Source organism: Oncorhynchus kisutch, linkage group LG25, assembly GCF_002021735.2.
Source record: "Oncorhynchus kisutch isolate 150728-3 linkage group LG25, Okis_V2, whole genome shotgun sequence".
Taxonomy (NCBI): Eukaryota; Metazoa; Chordata; class Actinopteri; order Salmoniformes; family Salmonidae; genus Oncorhynchus; species Oncorhynchus kisutch.
In genome coordinates this window covers 37,921,829-37,939,975 of record NC_034198.2, presented here as the reverse complement: position 1 = coordinate 37,939,975, position 18,147 = coordinate 37,921,829, and the positions used below count along the sequence as shown (strand labels likewise).

Below are 18,147 nucleotides of genomic sequence, written 5' to 3'. Positions count from 1 at the left end.
TATGTGGGACTAATCATGCCACGCCTTTAATAAAATAAATTGTATTCTGTTAGTCTGTGTACCAAATGGCAGCATATTCCCTTTATAGTGCACTACTTTTACCATGGCCCTATAGGGCTCTGGTCAAAAGTAGTGCACTATATAGGGAATATGGTGCCATTTGGGACACGCCCAATAAATCTCAGTTGACTTATGTTGCACGTTGACCTTAGTGTTTTCATTGTTCAAATAAACCATGAATGAATGCTTAAAGCCAGCTGTGCAGTGAGTGGATGTCACCATTAATCACTCTTGTAGTGTTCATTTTTTTTATTGTTTATTTCACTTTTGTTTATTATCTATTTCACTTGCTTTGGCAATGTAAACATGTGTGTGTGTGTGTGTGTGTGTGTGTGTGTGTGTGTGTGTGTGTGTGTGTGTGTGTTTCTCAGCACAACAGGGCAGGAACCATTGAAGAAGCAAGAAGAGACGGAACAAAAGTCAATCGTTCCTTTTATAATCGTTTGTATTTCAAATCAGTTGTTGACCAATCACAGACCAAATCTGAGCAAACACGGCCAATTAAATCATACCAACCAACATCTGCTAAGGAGCGGGTCACACCTTGATCTGATGACCGGAGTGGTCTGATTCACTCTGAACAGACAAATTATCACAGAGATATATTACACATCACACAGTACATCCATTTAGAAGGCATCAAAGTTCCCATCAGAGAACAAGTTCCAGACAGATACCAAACATGGGTTCAAAAGTGTTATATTCTAACACACATTTTTTTAAAGACAGTTCTTTTGGATTCTTTGTTGTTTGCAATTCAATTATTCAAAGAATGTTTGTCAACTCTGTCATGTGTGAGCTTGTCTCCAAAGGATACATAGAGTCTGTGTGGGTTTTGGTGAAATGTTTGTCCAACGTGTGGTTATGTATACCTAAGGAAAAACATCAGTGCCTGTTACTGCTTGTTTGAACACAGCCGGCACCATTCACTGACTTCATATAGTCTTCTGTGTTACCTAGATATTACCCAGCTGTAGCAGGAGATAAGAACTCAAATAATCTGATACTAAAGTCATAAAAGCACACTCATCAGGCTACTGTTGCTACTATGTTATTAAAATGCAATAATGAATAATGACATTACTAATTGATTCAGTAAAATTAGCCGGCCCTAATTGAAATTGTTAGGCTACTATTCAGAATTGAATACTGTTAATGGATTTTAAAAAATGCATTCACAATTCATTTGCTAACTAAGGTTAAAACTAAAACAAATGTTTACAGTGAGATCTCCATGATCTGCACAGGTTTAAGGCTGTCAACTTCTCTGAACCCCTCCCTGTTTGACAACCGTCTGATGTGTCCCCCTGGCAACCGCTCTGGCTTCTCTCTGTAGTCCCTGCCTCCTTCCTGAGGGAAGCATCAACCTACGACCCAACAGAACACTGAGCGTCTTGTACAAACTTGCCCCCTCGGAGGGAAAGCTCTTAGCACACCTAGATGCCAAATAACTGACCATGAGCCAGGCTATCAGAGCCGTAGGCACTATGAACGACAAGTACCACCGGGCAGCCCGGGATGGCTACCTGGACCTACTCAGAGAGGCCACTCGGAAGCAGCTCAACGCGCCCGATGAAGACGGAATGACACCGACGTTATGGGCTGCGTACCACGGCAACCTTGATGCGCTCCGACTCGTTGTGGGAAGAGGGTAAGCTTCGTTACGTTTCCTAAGCAGCCGATAAAGCCTATAGCTTCTCTTGCGAGGAAGTAACAAGGCAACTAATTTTTTTAAATAGCTCAGGTGTCCCGATTGCAATTTGGCCTACTAGTTGAAGTATCAACAAACAGGTGTGGAGGAGCATTGTCGCATGTCAGTGCAGCGTGCGCAAAGGCAATTTATGCACAGTATCTTCTCACTTCCTTCCATCTGAAAGGGCAGAGTCAGAGCAATATAGCCTAGGCCAGAGACATGCAATTATGTATATGTTTATATACAGTGCAATCGGAAAGTAGTCAGACCCCTTTACCTTTTCCACATTTAGTTACGTTACAGCTTTATTCTAAAATTGATTAATTCGTTTTTCCCCCTCATCAATCTGCACATAATACCCCATAATGGCAAAGCAAAAGCAGGTTTTTATAAATGTTTGCAAATGTATTACAAATAAAAAAACTGAAATATCAAATTTACATAAGTATTCAGACCCTTTACTCAATACTTTGTTGAAGCACCTTTGGCAACGAATGCAGCCTTGAGTCTTCTTAGGAATGAAGCTACAAGCTACAAGAGTTTCTTCCATTCTTCTCTGCAGATCCTCTCAAGCTATGTCAGGTTCTCTCCAGAGATCGGGTTTAAGTCCGGGCTTTGGCTGGACCACTCAAGGACATTCAGAGACTTGTCCTGAAGCCACTCCTGTGTTGTCTTTGGCCGTGTGCTAAGGGTTGTTGTCCTGTCCATTTTTTTACGTAACAAAATGTGGAAAAAATCAAGGTGTCTGAATACTTGCTCTGTATATTTTCTTATGGCTGGTCCAGGAATCCAACACACTATCCTGGCATTGAACTGCAGAAGATCACTAAAACCTTCGGTCAACTGGTTCAGAATACTGTCTAGGAACAACATTTACATTCAAACGGCCACTTTAGTGCCAGCTCGGGATTTATGTCTGCTAGTTTGACCCTCCTCACCCCGTCCAACGGGGCTGTTAATGTGATGGACACCTCTGTGTTTCCATTTCAACAAGCCTAATCAAAGGCAAATGTCACTGACAGAAGGATGGCTTGCTAACCAATACTCTCTCAGACAACAATGCACAACCGTGCTGCATGAATACTTATGCACGCGTGCAAGCGTGTACACACACACACACACACACACACACACACACACACACACACACACACACACACACACACACACACACACACACACACACACACCTCTATGGAAGTAGCAGTGGAAAGGGAAAGGGGGATACCTAGTCAGTTGTACAACTGAATGCCTTCAACTGAAATGTGTCTTCCGCATTTAACCCAACCCCTCTGAATCAGAGGTGATAAACATCAGCTCAATTACATGAGATGCTTGTTTTCATTCAGACTGACTTTTGAAAGGGCCCACTCCTCCACCACATTGTTAGCCTGCGGGTAAGTTCGGACTCCTGTCCTTGTGAGCTACAGTAGTAGGCAGCTACCGCCAGATGACGGCTATAATCTTTGTTCCCCACACAAACCACTGGGCTACCGAGTGGCGCAGCGGTCTAAGGCACTCCAAATCAAATCAAATGAAATGGTATTAGTCACATGCGCCGAATATAACAGGTAAAACAGTGAAATGCTTACTTACGAATCCCTAACCAACAATGCAGATAAAAAATAATAAGAGTAAGAATAAGAAATAAAAGGAACAACACAGGGGGGTTTCAGATGTTCGGGGGCACCGGTTAGTTGAGGTAATATGTACATGGGGGGTTTCAGAGTCAATGTTCGGGGGCACCGGTTAGTTGAGGTAATATGTACATGGGGGGTTTCAGATGTTCGGGGGCACCGGTTAGTTGAGGTAATATGTACATGGGGGGTTTCAGAGTCAATGTTCGGGGGCACCGGTTAGTTGAGGTAAAATGTACATGTAGGTACAGTGCCTTGCAAAAGTATTCATCCCCCTTGGTGTTTTTCCTATTTTGTTGCATTACAACCTGTAATTTAAATGGATTTTTATTTGGATTTCATATAATGGATATACACAAAATAGTCCAAATTGGTGAAGTGTAATTAAAATAATTACTTGTTTAAAAAATTCATAAAAACTGAAAATCAAAACTGAAGTGGTGAGTGCATATGTATTCACCCCCTTTGCTATGAAGCCCCTAAATAAGATCTGGTGCAACCAATTACCTTCACATAATTAGTTAAATAAAGTCCACCTGTGTGGAATCTAAGTGTCACATGATCAGTCACATGATCCCAGTATATATACACCTGTTCTGAAAGGCCCCAGTGTCACGTTCTGACCTTAGTTCTTTTGTTATGTCTTTGTTTTAGTATTGTCAGGGCGTGAGTTGGGTGGGTTGTCTATGGTCCTTTTTCTATGTTGTGTTTGCGTTTGGCCTGGTATGGTTCTCAATCAGAGGCAGGTGTCGTTAGTTGTCTCTGATTGAGAATCATACTTAGGTAGCCTTTTCCTACTTGTGTTTCGTGGGTGTTTATTTTCTGTTCTGTGTTTTATTTCACCGTTCAGGACTGTTCGTTTGTCGTTTTATTGTTTTTCTTTCAGTGTTCACTATTCATATTAAAAATCAAGATGAACATTTACCACGCTGCGCTTTGATCCTCTCCTTCATACGACGACTGTTACACCCAGAGTCTGCAACACCACTAAGTAAGTGGCACCACCAAGCAAGCGGCACCATGTAGACCAAGGAGCTCTCCAAACAGGTCAGGGACAAAGTTGTGGAGAACTACAGATCAGGGTTATAAAAAAATATCCAAAACTTTGAACATCCCACGGAGCACCATTAAATCCATTATAAAAAAATTGCAAGAATATGGCACCACAACAAATCTGCCAAGAGAGAGCCGCCCACCAAAACTCACGGACCAGGCAAGGAGGGCATTAATCAGAGAGGCAACAAAGAGACCAAAGATAACCCTGCAGGGGCTGCAAAGCTCCACAGCGGATATTGGAGTCTCTGTTCATGGGATCACTTTAAGTCGTACACCCACAGAGCTGGGCTTTACGGAAGATTGGCCAGAAAAAAAGCCATTGTTTAAAGACAAAAATGAGCAAACACGTTTGGTGTTCGCCAGAAGGCATGTGGGAGACTCCTCAAATGTATGGAAGAAGGTACTCTGTTCAGATGAGCCTAAAATTGAGCTTTTTGGCCATCAAGGAAAATGCTATATCTGGTGGAAACCAAACACATCTCATCACCCAGAGAACATCATCCCATGGTGGTGGCAGCATCATGCCGTGGGGATGTTTTTCATCGGCAGGGACTGGGAAACTTGTCAGAATTGAAGGAATGATGGATGGCACTAAATATAGGGAAATGCTTGAGGGAAACCTGTTTCAGTCTTCCAGAGATTTGAGACTGGGGCGGAGGTTCACCTTCCAGCAGGACAATGACCCTTAGCATACTTCCAAAGCAACACTCAAGCGGTTTAAGGGGAAACATTTAAATGTCTTGGAATGCAGGGTAGCCTAGTGGTTAGAGCATTGGACTAGTAACCGGAAGGTTGCAAGTTCAAACCCCCGAGCTGACAAGGTACAAATCTGTCGTTCTGCCCCTGAATAGGCAGTTAACCCACTGTTCCTAGGCTGTCATTGAAAATAAGAATTTGTTCTTAACTGACTTGCCTGGTTAAAAAAAGGTAAAAAAAATAAAAAAATGGCAGAGTCAAAGCCCAGACCTCAATCCAATTGAGAAACTGTTCTATGACTTAAAGACTGCTCTACACCAGCGGAACCCATCCAACTTGAAGAAGATGGAGCCGTTTTGCCTTGAAGAATGGGAAGAATTCCCAGAGGTTAGATGTGCCAAGCTTATAGAGACAGACCTCAAGAGACTTTCAACTGTAATTGCTGCAAAAGGTGTCTCTACAAAGTATTGACTTTGAGGGGTGAATAGTTATTCACACTCAAGTTTTCCGTTTTTTTTTCTTATTTCTTGTTTGTCTCACAAGAAAAAATATTTTGCATCTTTAAAGTGGTAGGCATGTTGTGATACAAGCTAGAGGTCGACCGATTAATCGGAATGGCCGATTTCAAGTTTTCATAACAATCCGAAATCGGTATTTTTGGACACCGATTTGGCCGATTAAACATTTTTTTAACCAGGTGAAATTCTGTCACTTCTCTTTCGTTAATTGAACGCAGAGTCATGGTATATGTAACAGTTTGGGCCGTCTGGCTCGTTGCGAACTAATTTGCCAGAATGTTACGTAATTATGACATAATTATGACATAACATTGAAGGTTGTACAATTTAACAGCAATATTTAGACTTATGGATGCCACCTGTTAGATAAAATACAGAATGGTTCCGTATTTCACTGAAATAATAAACGTTTTGTTTTCAAAAATGATAGTTTCCGGATTCGACCATATTAATGACCAAAGGCTAATATTTCTGTGTGTTATTATGTTATAATTAAGTCTATGATTTAATAGAGCAGACTGACTGAGCGATGGTAGGCACCAGCAGGCTCGTAAGCATTCATTCAAACAGCACTTTCGTGCGTTTGCCAGCAGCTCTTCGCAATGCTTCAAGCATTGAGCTGTTTATGACTTCAAGCCTATCAACTCCAAATATTAGGCTGGTGTACCCGATGTGAAATGGCTAGCTAGTTAGCGGGGTGCGCGCTAATAGCGTTTCAATCGGTGACATCACTCGCTCTGAAACTTGGAGTAGTTGTTCCCCTTGTTCTGCAAAGGCTGCGGCTTTTGTGGCGCGATGGGTAACAATGCTTCAAGGGTGGCTGTTGTTGATGTGTTCCTGGTTCGAGCCCAGGTAGGGGCGAGGAGAGGTATGGAAGCTATACTGTTACACTGGCAAAACTGAAGTGCCTATAAGAACATCCAATAGTCAAAGGCATATGAAATACAAATGGTATAGAGAGAAATAGTCCTATAAATACCATAATAACTACAACCTAAAACTTCTTACGTTGGAAGATTGAAGTCTCATGTTAAAAAGAACCACCAGCTTTCATATGTTCTCACGTTAGCTATTTCACATGGCACATATTGCACTTTTACTTTCTTCTCCAACACTTTATTTATTTGCGGCTAAATAGATTTTTATTGATGTATTATGTTAAGTTAATCAAATCAGCCGATTAAGTTTACTGTGGATCCTAGTTTCCCTGCAGTGTTGTAGATTAATGTTACCTCACCCTCTGTGTTCTGTGGTTCCAGCCTCTCCGCTGGTGGAGCTCTCACTGGGTTGACCTGTTAGTAGATGAGACATTATTCTGTAAACACATTCAAATTATCATTCTTGTAACGCCTGTCGTCGGAAGGAGTGGACCAAAGCGCAGCGTGGAAAGTGTTCATGATTTTATTTATCAAAGAAACACTCGAACAAAGTAACAAAACAAAGCGAACAGTTCTGTCAGGTAACAGAGTCTAAACAGAAAATAACTACCCACAAAACACAGGTGGGAGAATGCCCACCCTAGTCACACCCTGGCCTAACCAAAATAGAGAATTAAAGCATCTCTATGGCCAGGGAGTGACCGTACACAACCCCCCCCCACCCATTATTAATTAATTCAGTTAATCGGCATTAGCTTTTTTTGGTCCTCCAATAATCGGCATCGGTATAGGCGTTGAAAAATCATAATCGGTCGACCTCTAATACAAACCCCCCAAAAATCTATTTTAACGCCAGGTTGTAAGGCAACAAAATAGGAAAAATGCAAGGGGGGTGAATACTTTCACAAGCCACTGTAGAGTTATTAAAATGATTATACATAGATGATAACAACAGAGAGTAGCAGTGGTGTAAAAGAGTGGGGGGCGGGGCAATGCAGATAGTCTGGGTATCCATTTGATTAGATGTTCAGGAGTCTTATGGCTTGAGGGTAGAAGCTGTTTAGAAGCCTCTTGGACCTAGATTTGGCACTCCGGTACCACTTGCCATGCGATAGCAGAGAGAACAGTCTATGACTAGGGTGGCTGGAGTCTTTGACAATTTTTAGGGCCTTCCTCTGAGACCGCCTGGTGTAGAGGTCCTGGTTGGCAGGAAGCTTGGCCCCAGTGATGTACTGGGCCGTATGCACTACCCTCTGTAGTGCCTTGTGGTCAGAGGCTGAGCAGTTGCCATACCAGGCAGGGGTGCAACTCTAGAGCCTTTAGAGTATCTGAGGACCCATGCCAAATATTTTCAGTCTCCTGAGGGGAAATAGGTTTTGTCATGCCCTCTTCACAACTGTCTTGGTGTGCTTGGACCGTGTTAGTAAAAAATAAAAAATAATTATCCATTATTTTACCAGGTAAGTTGACTGAGAACACATTCTCATTTGCAGCAATGACCTGGGGAATAGTTACAGGGGAGAGGAGGGGGATGAATGAGCCAACTGTAAACTGGGGATTATTAGGTGACCGTAATGGTTTGATGGCCAGATTGGGAATTTAGCCAGGACACCGTTGTTAACACCCCTACTCTTACAATAAGTGCCATGGGATCTTTAATGACCACAGAGAGTCAGGACACCCGTTTAACAGCCCATCCAAAAGACAGCACCCTGCACAGGGCAGTGTCCCCAATCACTGGCCTGGTGCATTGGGATATTTTTTAGACCAGAGGAAAAAGTGCCTCCTACTGGCCCTCCATCACCACTTCCAGCAGCATCTGGTCTCCCATCCAGGGACTGACCAAGACCAACCCTGCTTAGCTTCAGAAGCAAGCCAGCTGTGGTATGTAGGGTGGTATGCTGCTTGTTGGTGATGTAGACACCAAGGAACTTGAAGTGCTCAACCTGCTCCACTGCAGCCCCATCAATGAGAATGGTGGTGTGCTCGGTCCTCTTTTTCCTGTAGTACACAATCATCTCCTTTGTCTTGATCACGCTGAGGGAGAGGTTGTTGTCCTGGCACCACACAGCCAGGGATCTACCCTCATCCCTATAGGCTGTCTCGTCGTTGTCGGTGATCAGGCTGTTGTGTCATCGGTGAATGGGGAGTACAGGACAGGATTGAGCATGCACCCCTGAGGGGTTCTTGTGTTGAGGATCAGTGTGGCGGTTGTGTTGTTACCTACCTTTACCACCTGGGGGCGGCCCGTCAGATAGTCCAGGATCCAGTTGCAGAGGGAGGTGTTAGTCCCAGGGTCCTTAGTTTATTGGTGAGCTTTGAGGGCACTATGGTGTTGAACGCTGAGCTGTAGTCAATGAATAGCATTCTCACATAGGTGTTCCTTTTGTCCAGGTGGGAAAGGGTAGTGTAGAGTGCAATAGAGATTTCATCATCTGTGGATCTGTTAGGGTGGTATGCAAATTGGAGTGGGTCTAGGGTTTCTGGGATAATTGTGTTGATGTGAGCCATGACCAGCCTTTCACTTCATGGCTACAGAGTGCCATTTAGTCATTTAGGCAGGTTACCTTAGTGTTCTTTGGCACAGATACTATGGTTGTCTGCTTAAAACATGTTGGTGTTACAGACTTGGACAGGGAGAGGTTGAAAATGTCAGTGAAGACACTTGCCAGTTGGTCAGCGCATGCTCGCAGTACACATTCCTGGTAATCTGTCTGGCTCTGCTGCCTTGTGAATGTTGACCTGTCTATTGGTCTTACTCACATCGGCTGCGGAGAGCGTGATCACACAGTCTTCCAGAACAGCTGGTGCGCTCATGCATATCAGTGTTATTTACCTCCAAGCAAGCATAGAAGTAGTTTAGCTCGCCTGGTAGGCTCGTGTCACTGGGCAGCTTTCGGCTATGCTTTTCTTTGTATTCTGTAATGGTTTGCAAGCCCTGCCACATCCGATGAGCATCAGAGCCGGTGTAGTAGGACTCGATCTTAGTCCTGTATTGATGCTTAAGCTTCCGGGTTAGAATCCCGCTCCTTGAAAGTAGCAGCTCTACCCTTTAGCTCAGTGCGGATGTTGCCTGTAATCCATGGCTTCTGGTTGGGGTATGTTCATACAGTCACTTTGGGGACAACATCATCGATGCGCTTATTGATGAAGCCAGTGACTGATGTGGTGTCCTCCTCAATGCTATTGGAGGAATCCCAGAACATATTCCAGCCTTTTCTAGCAAAACAGTCCTGTAGCTTAGCATCTGCTTCATCTGACCACTTTTTCATTGTTCGAGTCACTGGTGCTTCCTGCTTTAGTTTTTGCTTGTAAGCAGGAATCCGAAGTATAGAATTATGGTCACATTTGCCAAATGGAGGGCGAGGGTAGAGTTTTGTATGCGTCTCTGTGTGTGGAGTAAAGGTGGTCCAGAGTTTTTTTCCCCTCTGGTTGCACATTTAACATGCTGATAGAAGTTTGGTAAGACAGATTTAAGTTTCCCTGCGTTAATGTCCCCGGCTACTAGGAGCGGGTCAACGTTTTCCTGTTTGCTTATGGCGGAATACAGCTCATTGAGTGCGCTCTTATTGCCAGCATCAGTCTGTGGTGGTATGTGGACAGCTACGAAAAATACAGATGAAAACTCTCTAGGTAGATAGTGTGGTCTAAAACCTTGAGACTTCCTTAGATATTGTGCACTAGCTGTTATTTACAAAAATCCATAGTCTACCGCCCCTTGTCTTACCAGATGCTGCTGTTCTGTCCTACTTATACAGCGTATTACCAGCCAGCTGTATGTTGATAATGTCATTGTTCAGCCACGAATCCATGAAGCTTAAGATATCACAATTTTGAATGTCCCATTAAACTACCAACTTCCGTGTAGGACATCAATTTATTTTCCAAAGATTGCACGTTAGCTAGCCGAATGGAAGAAATGGGAATTCTCAGAAGGCAGCCCGCCCTCCGTCTTCTCTTCACGAAAATGACGGTAGTCTGGGCCTGTTCCCGGGAGAGCAGTATGTCATTCATGTCTGGCTCGTCGGACTCGTTAAAGGAAAAATAGGATTCTGCCAGTCCGTGGTGAGCAATCAGAGTTCTAATGCCCAGAAGTTTTTTTTTCGGTCATAAGAGATGGTAGCAGCAACATTATATACACAATAAGTAAAAACATTTTTTTTACAAACAACGCAAAGAAACAAACAAAAAAACACAACTGGTTAGAAATACGTAACACGTCAGCCTTGTTCTCCGGCGCCATCTTGCATCTCTGTGCTAGAGGCGTCACTACAGACCCTGGTTCAATTCCAGGCTGTATCACAACCGGCCGTGATTGGAAGTCCCATAGGGCGGTGCACAATTGGCCCAGTGTCATTAGGGTTTGTCCGTGGTAGGCCGTCATTGTAAATAATAATTTGTTTTTAACTGACTTGCCTAGTTAAACAAAACAAAAAAATGGTTTTAATATACATCTCCCAGTCAGAAGGTCCTGTACGGTCAGAATACACCCTCAGGAGTCTAGCAATGGTGCTTTCTGACTTCCAATGGGAAACAAGTGAGACGCGGGATTTAGGAGTAAGGCTCAGAGATCAGAGGAGGGTAGGGGGAAGAAGAGAGTAGGAGGGTAGGGTCAATACTCCAGGGATATGTCAAGACCTTAGTGACAGGTTTATAAGGCATGATGGTAATTAAGTGTGGAGAGAGCAGTAGATATTGATGCCTGAAAGAAGCAGCAGTGTCAGATGTGTAAATTAGATATTAACATCGTAGATTTTGTCTGTAGAGTAAAGGTCAGGGTGAGGGATAGGACTAATAGGACAGACAGATCCTCTAACAACAGTCCCGGGGCATTGATGCTGCAGCAAAGGCCCAGGCTGGTCGTGGCTGAGATAAGGATGGACAGGCCCAGGCTGGTGGTGGCTGAGATAAGGATGGACAGGCCCAGGCTGGTGGTGGCTGAGATAAGGATGGACAGGCCCAGAGCTGGTGGTGGCTGAGATAGGGATGGACAGGCCCAGAGCTGGTGGTGGCTGAGATAAGGATGGACAGGCCCAGAGCTGGTGGTGGCTGAGATAGGGATGGACAGGCCCAGAGCTGGTGATGGCTGAGATAAGGATGGACAGGCCCAGAGCTGGTGGTGGCTGAGATAGGGATGGACAGGCCCAGAGCTGTGGTGGATATCAGAAGGCCTGCTAGAAGATTAGGAGGAGCTTGCATAATACCGGAACTTAGCAATGCTGACCTGACTATGTCGTATCTAAAAGGTACAAGGAAAAGAATGGGGCTGAACATATAGGATGGTTTCCCAGAACTATTAGACATGATCTTGGACTAAATGGCACTAAATGTAGATGCTCTGACTGGGGAACATATTTCATACACTGAATGGAGATGCTCTGACTGGGGAACATATTTCATACACTGAATATATATGCTCTGACTGGGGAACATATTTCATACACTGAATATAGATGCTCTGACTGGGGAACATATTTCATACACTGAATATAGATGCTCTGACTGGGGAACATATTTCATACACTGAATATAGATGCTCTGACTGGGGAACATATTTCATACACTGAATATAGATGCTCTGACTGGGGAACATATTTCATACACTGAATATAGATGCTCTGACTGGGGAACATATTTCATACAAGTGTCCTATTACTCTTTCCTGTTAGAGATTGAGTGAGCAGATTTGGAAATCAGAAGCTGTAGCCTATTTTCAAATAAATGATACATGAAAACAAGAAAGTTATGAGGCTTTGTTTACGTATCAACCCCAGTTGTTTTAGTCTTTAACTGGGCCACATTGTAGGGTAGTAGGGTTGGCTTACTGTTGAGTCAGATCTCTTGGTTGTCCCGTTCATAGTCAGATCTCTGGGCTGTCACGTTAATAGTCAGATCTCTTGGCTGTCCTGTTGATACTCAGATCTCTTAGTTGTCCCGTTGATAGTCAGATCTCTTGGTTGTCCTGTTGATAGTCGGATCTCTGGGCTGTCCCGTTGATAGTCAGATCTCTTGGTTGTCCCGTTGATAGTCAGATCTCTTGGTTGTCCCGTTGATAGTCAGATCTCTTGGTTGTCCTGTTGATAGTCAGATCTCTGGGCTGTCCCGTTGATAGTCAGATCTCTTGGTTGTCCTGTTGATAGTCAGATCTCTGGGCTGTCCCGTTGACAGTCAGATCTCTTGGTTGTCCTGTTGATAGTCAGATCTCTGGGCTGTCCCGTTGATAGTCAGATCTCTTGGTTGTCCCGTTGATAGTCAGATCTCTTGGCTGTCCTGTTGATACTCAGATCTCTTAAATGCACATTGATTGTGATGATGACGATGCACATTGATGACGATGCATTTTGATGATGATGATGACGATGTACATTGAACCTGTAAATGCATGAATGTTCAATTTGTACAGACATGCAGGAAGTAGAAATCAGGGTCAAGTGTATGAAGAACAGCCAGCGTTCATCAGGACGCAACATTTTGGAATGTTCAGATAGAAATATGTTATGTAGAACAAACATGCCTCTCTCTGACTTGTAGAATAATGAATCACAACTGCTCTTTTCGTGGCATTTCTATCTGCAATGTTCGACAACATTTGGCAACTGAACATGGCCCAGGTGTTGACCTTGTGGCTCTCTGGGGTCACAGCTTCTCTAGGTGTCTGTGAGAGAAAAGATGCTCAGTCCATATGTTGAATAATACATGTTAACATCATCTGCACCACCTCAATTATTAATCACACCACAGCCATGCTGGGCCGGATGGGTGAGGGCAACACAGGAAAGGGGAGGGGCTCTGACACGCAAAGCAGGAAGTGATATATAACTGTCATGTCACGACATCCTTGTGTTGTGTAACGTTTGTGCCTTTTCATCAAAAGATCCCTCACTGTTTGAGGGTATATATATGTCACTTTGTGTTTATTTAAAGGTATAATTATAAGTTGCAGAGTCATGGTCTGTAGTCAACACAGTAGAAATGGTAGTCAGCGGTACGACATGAGGTCACCCAATTGGGTCATCTTACTTCCTGAATTTATTGTGAAAGAGGATATAGGCATAGCTAAGCAGAGGTGGGTTCATTTTTCTCTGTTCTGTAAACCTGTTGATTTACAGAATCATTATTGGGTCATTATCATGTCATTATCATATCATTATCATGTTAATGACATGGTCGTTACCAGGTCATTATCATGACATTATCGTGTCATTATCAGGCCGTTGGCATTATCGGGTCGCTATCAGGTCATGATCAGGACATTATCGGGTCATTATCAGGTCATTATTGGGTCAAAGTCAGGTCATTATCATGTCATTATCGGGTGTCACACACATACGGTAGGTATACACACCATGTCTCAGTTTCCCGGAACCAGATTAAGTCTATTCCTGGATGGAAATCGAGTGTGATTTTGTTGTTGTTGTCCAGAAGTAAATCTGGATGTAGGAAAGTATATGTTAACATCTGTAATTGATGGCCTATGCTGAAGCAGTGGTTAAAGGCCTGAGTTTTATTATGTACTGTGTCTTTTTAATCCGTTTGTTCCTTCTCCTCCTCTCCCTCCTCCCAGAGGTGACCCTGACAAGTGTGATATTTGGGGCAACACTCCGCTCCATCTGGCCGCCGCCAACGGCCACCACAGCTGCCTGTCCTTCCTGGTATCGTTCGGTGCCAATGTGTGGTGCCTGGACAACGACTACCACACGCCCCTCGACATGGCCGCCACCAAGAGCCACATGGACTGTGTCCGATACCTGGACTCCATCGTCGCCAAGCAGTCTGTCCTCAACCCCAAGGTGAGGTATCCGGAGCAATGACAAGGAACAGTCATCTGATCAATTTTGACCTGATCACAGGAAGAAACTTTACTGAGACTACTAAATGACCATTGTCACGTATAACCTACGTATCATTTTTAAATGAATGTAGTTGTGTCCTTGAGCTGTTCTTGTCCATTAATGTTCTGTATTATGTCATGTTTCATATTCAATGTGGACCCCAGGAAAGGTAGTTGCTGCTTTTGCAACAGCTAATGGGGATCCAAATAAAATACAAATACCAATTTTATACCAGTAGGTTGTAAAAAATATATATTTTACCATCATACTTGTATCCATTTGAACAAAATATTTGTATTTGAATTATATTTCAGTTATTTTTTAAATTATATTTGTTATACACCTGTTCTGCCAGTCACATTCTGTTGAAAGTCCCCAAAGTACACACATCCATGAGTCACTCGTCTTTTCAGTTCGCTGTAGCTAGCGGCTGGAACGAGCTGCAAAACAACACTCAAACGGGACAGTTTTATCTCAATCTCGTAATTCAAAGACTCAATCATGGACACTCTTACTGACAGTTGTGGCTGCTTTGCGTGATGTATTGTTGTCTCTACCTTCTTGCCCTTTGTGCTGTTGTCTGTGCCAAATAATATTTGTACCATATTTTGTGCTGCTGACATGTTGTGTTGCTACCATGCTATGTTGTTGTCTTAGGTCTCTCTTTATGTAGTGTTGTGGTGTCTCTTTATGTAGTGTTGTGGTGTCTCTCTTTATGTAGTGTTGTGGTGTCTCTCTTTATGTAGTGTTGTGGTGTCTCTCTTTATGTAGTGTTGTAGTGTCTCTCTTTATGTAGTGTTGTGGTGTCTCTTTATGTAGTGTTGTGGTGTCTCTCTTTATGTAGTGTTGTGGTGTCTCTTTATGTAGTGTTGTGGTGTCTCTCTTTATGTAGTGTTGTAGTGTCTCTTTATGTAGTGTTGTAGTGTCTCTCTTTATGTAGTGGTGTCTCTCTTTATGTAGTGGTGTCTCTCTTTATGTAGTGTTGTAGTGTCTCTTTATGTAGTGTTGTAGTGTCTCTTTATGTAGTGTTGTAGTGTCTCTTTATGTAGTGTTGTAGTGTCTCTTTATGTAGTGTTGCGGTGTCTCTCTTTATGTAGTGTTGTGGTGTCTCTCTTTATGTAGTGTTGTAGTGTCTCTCTTTATGTAGTGTTGTGGTGTCTCTCTTTATGTAGTGTTGCGGTGTCTCTCTTTATGTAGTGTTGTGGTGTCTCTCTTTATGTAGTGTTGTAGTGTCTCTCTTTATGTAGTGTTGTAGTGTCTCTCTTTATGTAGTGTTGCGGTGTCTCTCTTTATGTAGTGTTGTGGTGTCTCTCTTTATGTAGTGTTGTGGTGTCTCTCTTTATGTAGTGTTGTCTCTCTTGTCGTGATGTGTGTTTTGTCCTGTATTTTATTTATTTATTTTTAATCCCAAATGAGGCCTTTTGCTTTTTAGTAGGCCGTCATTGTACATAAGAATGTGTTCTTAACTAGGCAAGTCAGTTAAATAAAAGTTTAAAAAAATATAATACTAATTAGGAACTTCTTCCTAATATTGAGTTGCAAACTCCGTTCAAAAGCACTTCAGTATTTTGCCTATTCAACCTCTGAATGGCACATATACCAAATCCATGTCTCAACTGTCTCAAGGTTTAAACATCCTTCTTTAACCCGTCTCCTCCCCTTCATCTACACTGATTTAAGTGGATTTAACAAGTGACATCAATAAGGGATCATAGCTTTCACCTGGATTCACCTGGGTCAGTCTATGTCATGGAAAGATTGTTCTTAATGTTTTGTATACTCAGTTTGAATTGTATGGCCTAATCTGCAATGGTGTATATGTGATATTTAAATAGTGAATAAATAGATCTACCTCTTCTACAAGCTGGTGGAGAAGCTGAAAGACAGATCATTCCGCGCGGCAGAAAGGAGGATCAAGGACTGTGTGAAGATGCAGCAGAAACACCACCAGAGGCTGGAGAGAAAGTTCCTGAAGGAGAGCGTCAGGTCGGATAACTCAGACGCCATGAGTTTCTCTAGTTATAACAGCAGCAGCACGCTAAGCCGCAATCTTCCTCAGTTCAACACTGCCACTTCCAACATGCCATACTCACAGGTCAGAGGTCAAAAAGCATTTCTTCCCTGCTCCTTCGCTGTCAATTTCTCATGAATGCATTTGATATTATTTTGATAGTCAACGGCAGTTTGAATAAATAATTTGATATTGTTTTTACGTTCCCTGATAAATAAGTTAAGGAGTAAGCTCAAGAAATTTCAGCTATTGTTCATTGTCCTTTTTCATATCTCAAACTCTGCCTTGCTTTACATTTAGTAAATTATCTGTTTAATGTCCTCTCCCGAGTCCACATTTCGATCTGTTCAATCTATACAGGCCACTGTACACTCCACAGCCAAGGGGAGGACCAAGATTCACAAGAAGCTAGAGAAGAAGAAACAGGTGGACGGCACCTTTAAGATCTACGAGGATGGGAGGAAGAGTGTTCGCTCGCTGTCTGGCCTTCAGCTTGGACAGGACGTCATGTTCCTAAAGCAGGTGGAACAAGTAGCTCCTGTATGTAAAGACACAACATCCTAAACAGTTGGCTCTAACTAACGGAAAGTTAGCTTTAGAAAATAAACGCACTCTATTCTTCCAAACCCATTACAATTTCCCACAGGCTTAGTGCTGAATCCTCCTTGGTTATTTCCATTACATTTCCCACAGGCTTAGTGCTGAATCCTCCTTGGTTATTTCCATTACATTTCCCACAGGCTTAGTGCTGATACCTAGGTTATTTCCATTACATTTCCCACAGGCTTAGTGCTGAATCCTCCTTGGTTATTTCCATTACATTTCCCACAGGCTTAGTGCTGAATCCTCCTGGGTTATTTCCATTACATTTCCCACAGGCTTAGTGCTGAAACCTGGGTTATTTCCATTAAAATGGTTTCTCTTCATTAATGTTCCTTCAACAGGGCACTTACGCCAACTCTAAGGACCACTCGCGCCTCAACATCCGGGACATGTTCCCTCACCACGGCAACAACCGCGATCACCATGACAACGACCACTACGATGACGATGAACGTGCCGACACCATCTTCCACCTCTCCCGTGCCATCAGCGACCCGGTTCTCCACGAGGCCGCCTACTCCGAAATCAGCACTGACTCGGGCCGTGACTCCCTTTTCACCCGGCCCGGTCTTGGAACCATGGTGTTCCGACGGAACTACGTCTCCGATGGCCTCTTCGCCATTGGAGCCCGGGACGAGGGTTCCGTGGCTGGCTCCGAGCCGGTGGGCCGTGCCCCTAACGTCCGCCTCCGTGGCCGTCTCCCCCGGCGCCAGCCCAGCCTGGATGATGCAACAAAGATAGACAGCATCATGAGCGCCCTGAGCCTCCAGGAGAGGAACCTACAGGAGCTGCCCTGGGAGGAGGCTGACGTGGGCCTGGATGAGGAGCTGCCCTGGGAGGAGGCTGACGTGGGCCTGGACGAGGAGCTGGAGCCTGAGAGTGGTCGCCTGGAGACGTTTCTTGCCTCCCAGAGCCTGGGGGAGTTCATGCCCATTTTCAGGAGGGAGAAGATTGACCTCCAAGCTCTGTTGCTCTGCTCAGACCAGGACCTGACCTCCATACATATCCCACTGGGACCCAGGAAGAAGCTGCTAAAGGCTTGTAAGAGACGGCTGGACACCCTGGAGGAACCAGAGGGCATCGAGGACACTGAGCTCTGACGGTCAGTATTACTGTACAAATTACTACATGAAGTCTATGACAGGCAAAGCATGTTACTTTGT

The 18,147-nt window shown here is 43.7% G+C and overlaps 1 protein-coding gene across 1 annotated transcript; it reads left to right on the top strand.

Annotated features, from left to right (window-relative positions):
• Positions 1 to 1,392: 1,392 nt before the first annotated feature.
• Positions 1,393 to 18,084, top strand: LOC109870112 (Usher syndrome type-1G protein homolog). Its single transcript, XM_031804846.1, has 5 exons — positions 1,393 to 1,711; positions 14,103 to 14,328; positions 16,235 to 16,465; positions 16,742 to 16,921; positions 17,326 to 18,084. The coding sequence occupies exons 1-5, from the start codon at positions 1,518 to 1,520 to the stop codon at positions 18,082 to 18,084; spliced, it is 1,590 nt and encodes a 529-aa protein (XP_031660706.1). The 5' UTR covers positions 1,393 to 1,517.
• Positions 18,085 to 18,147: the final 63 nt, after the last annotated feature.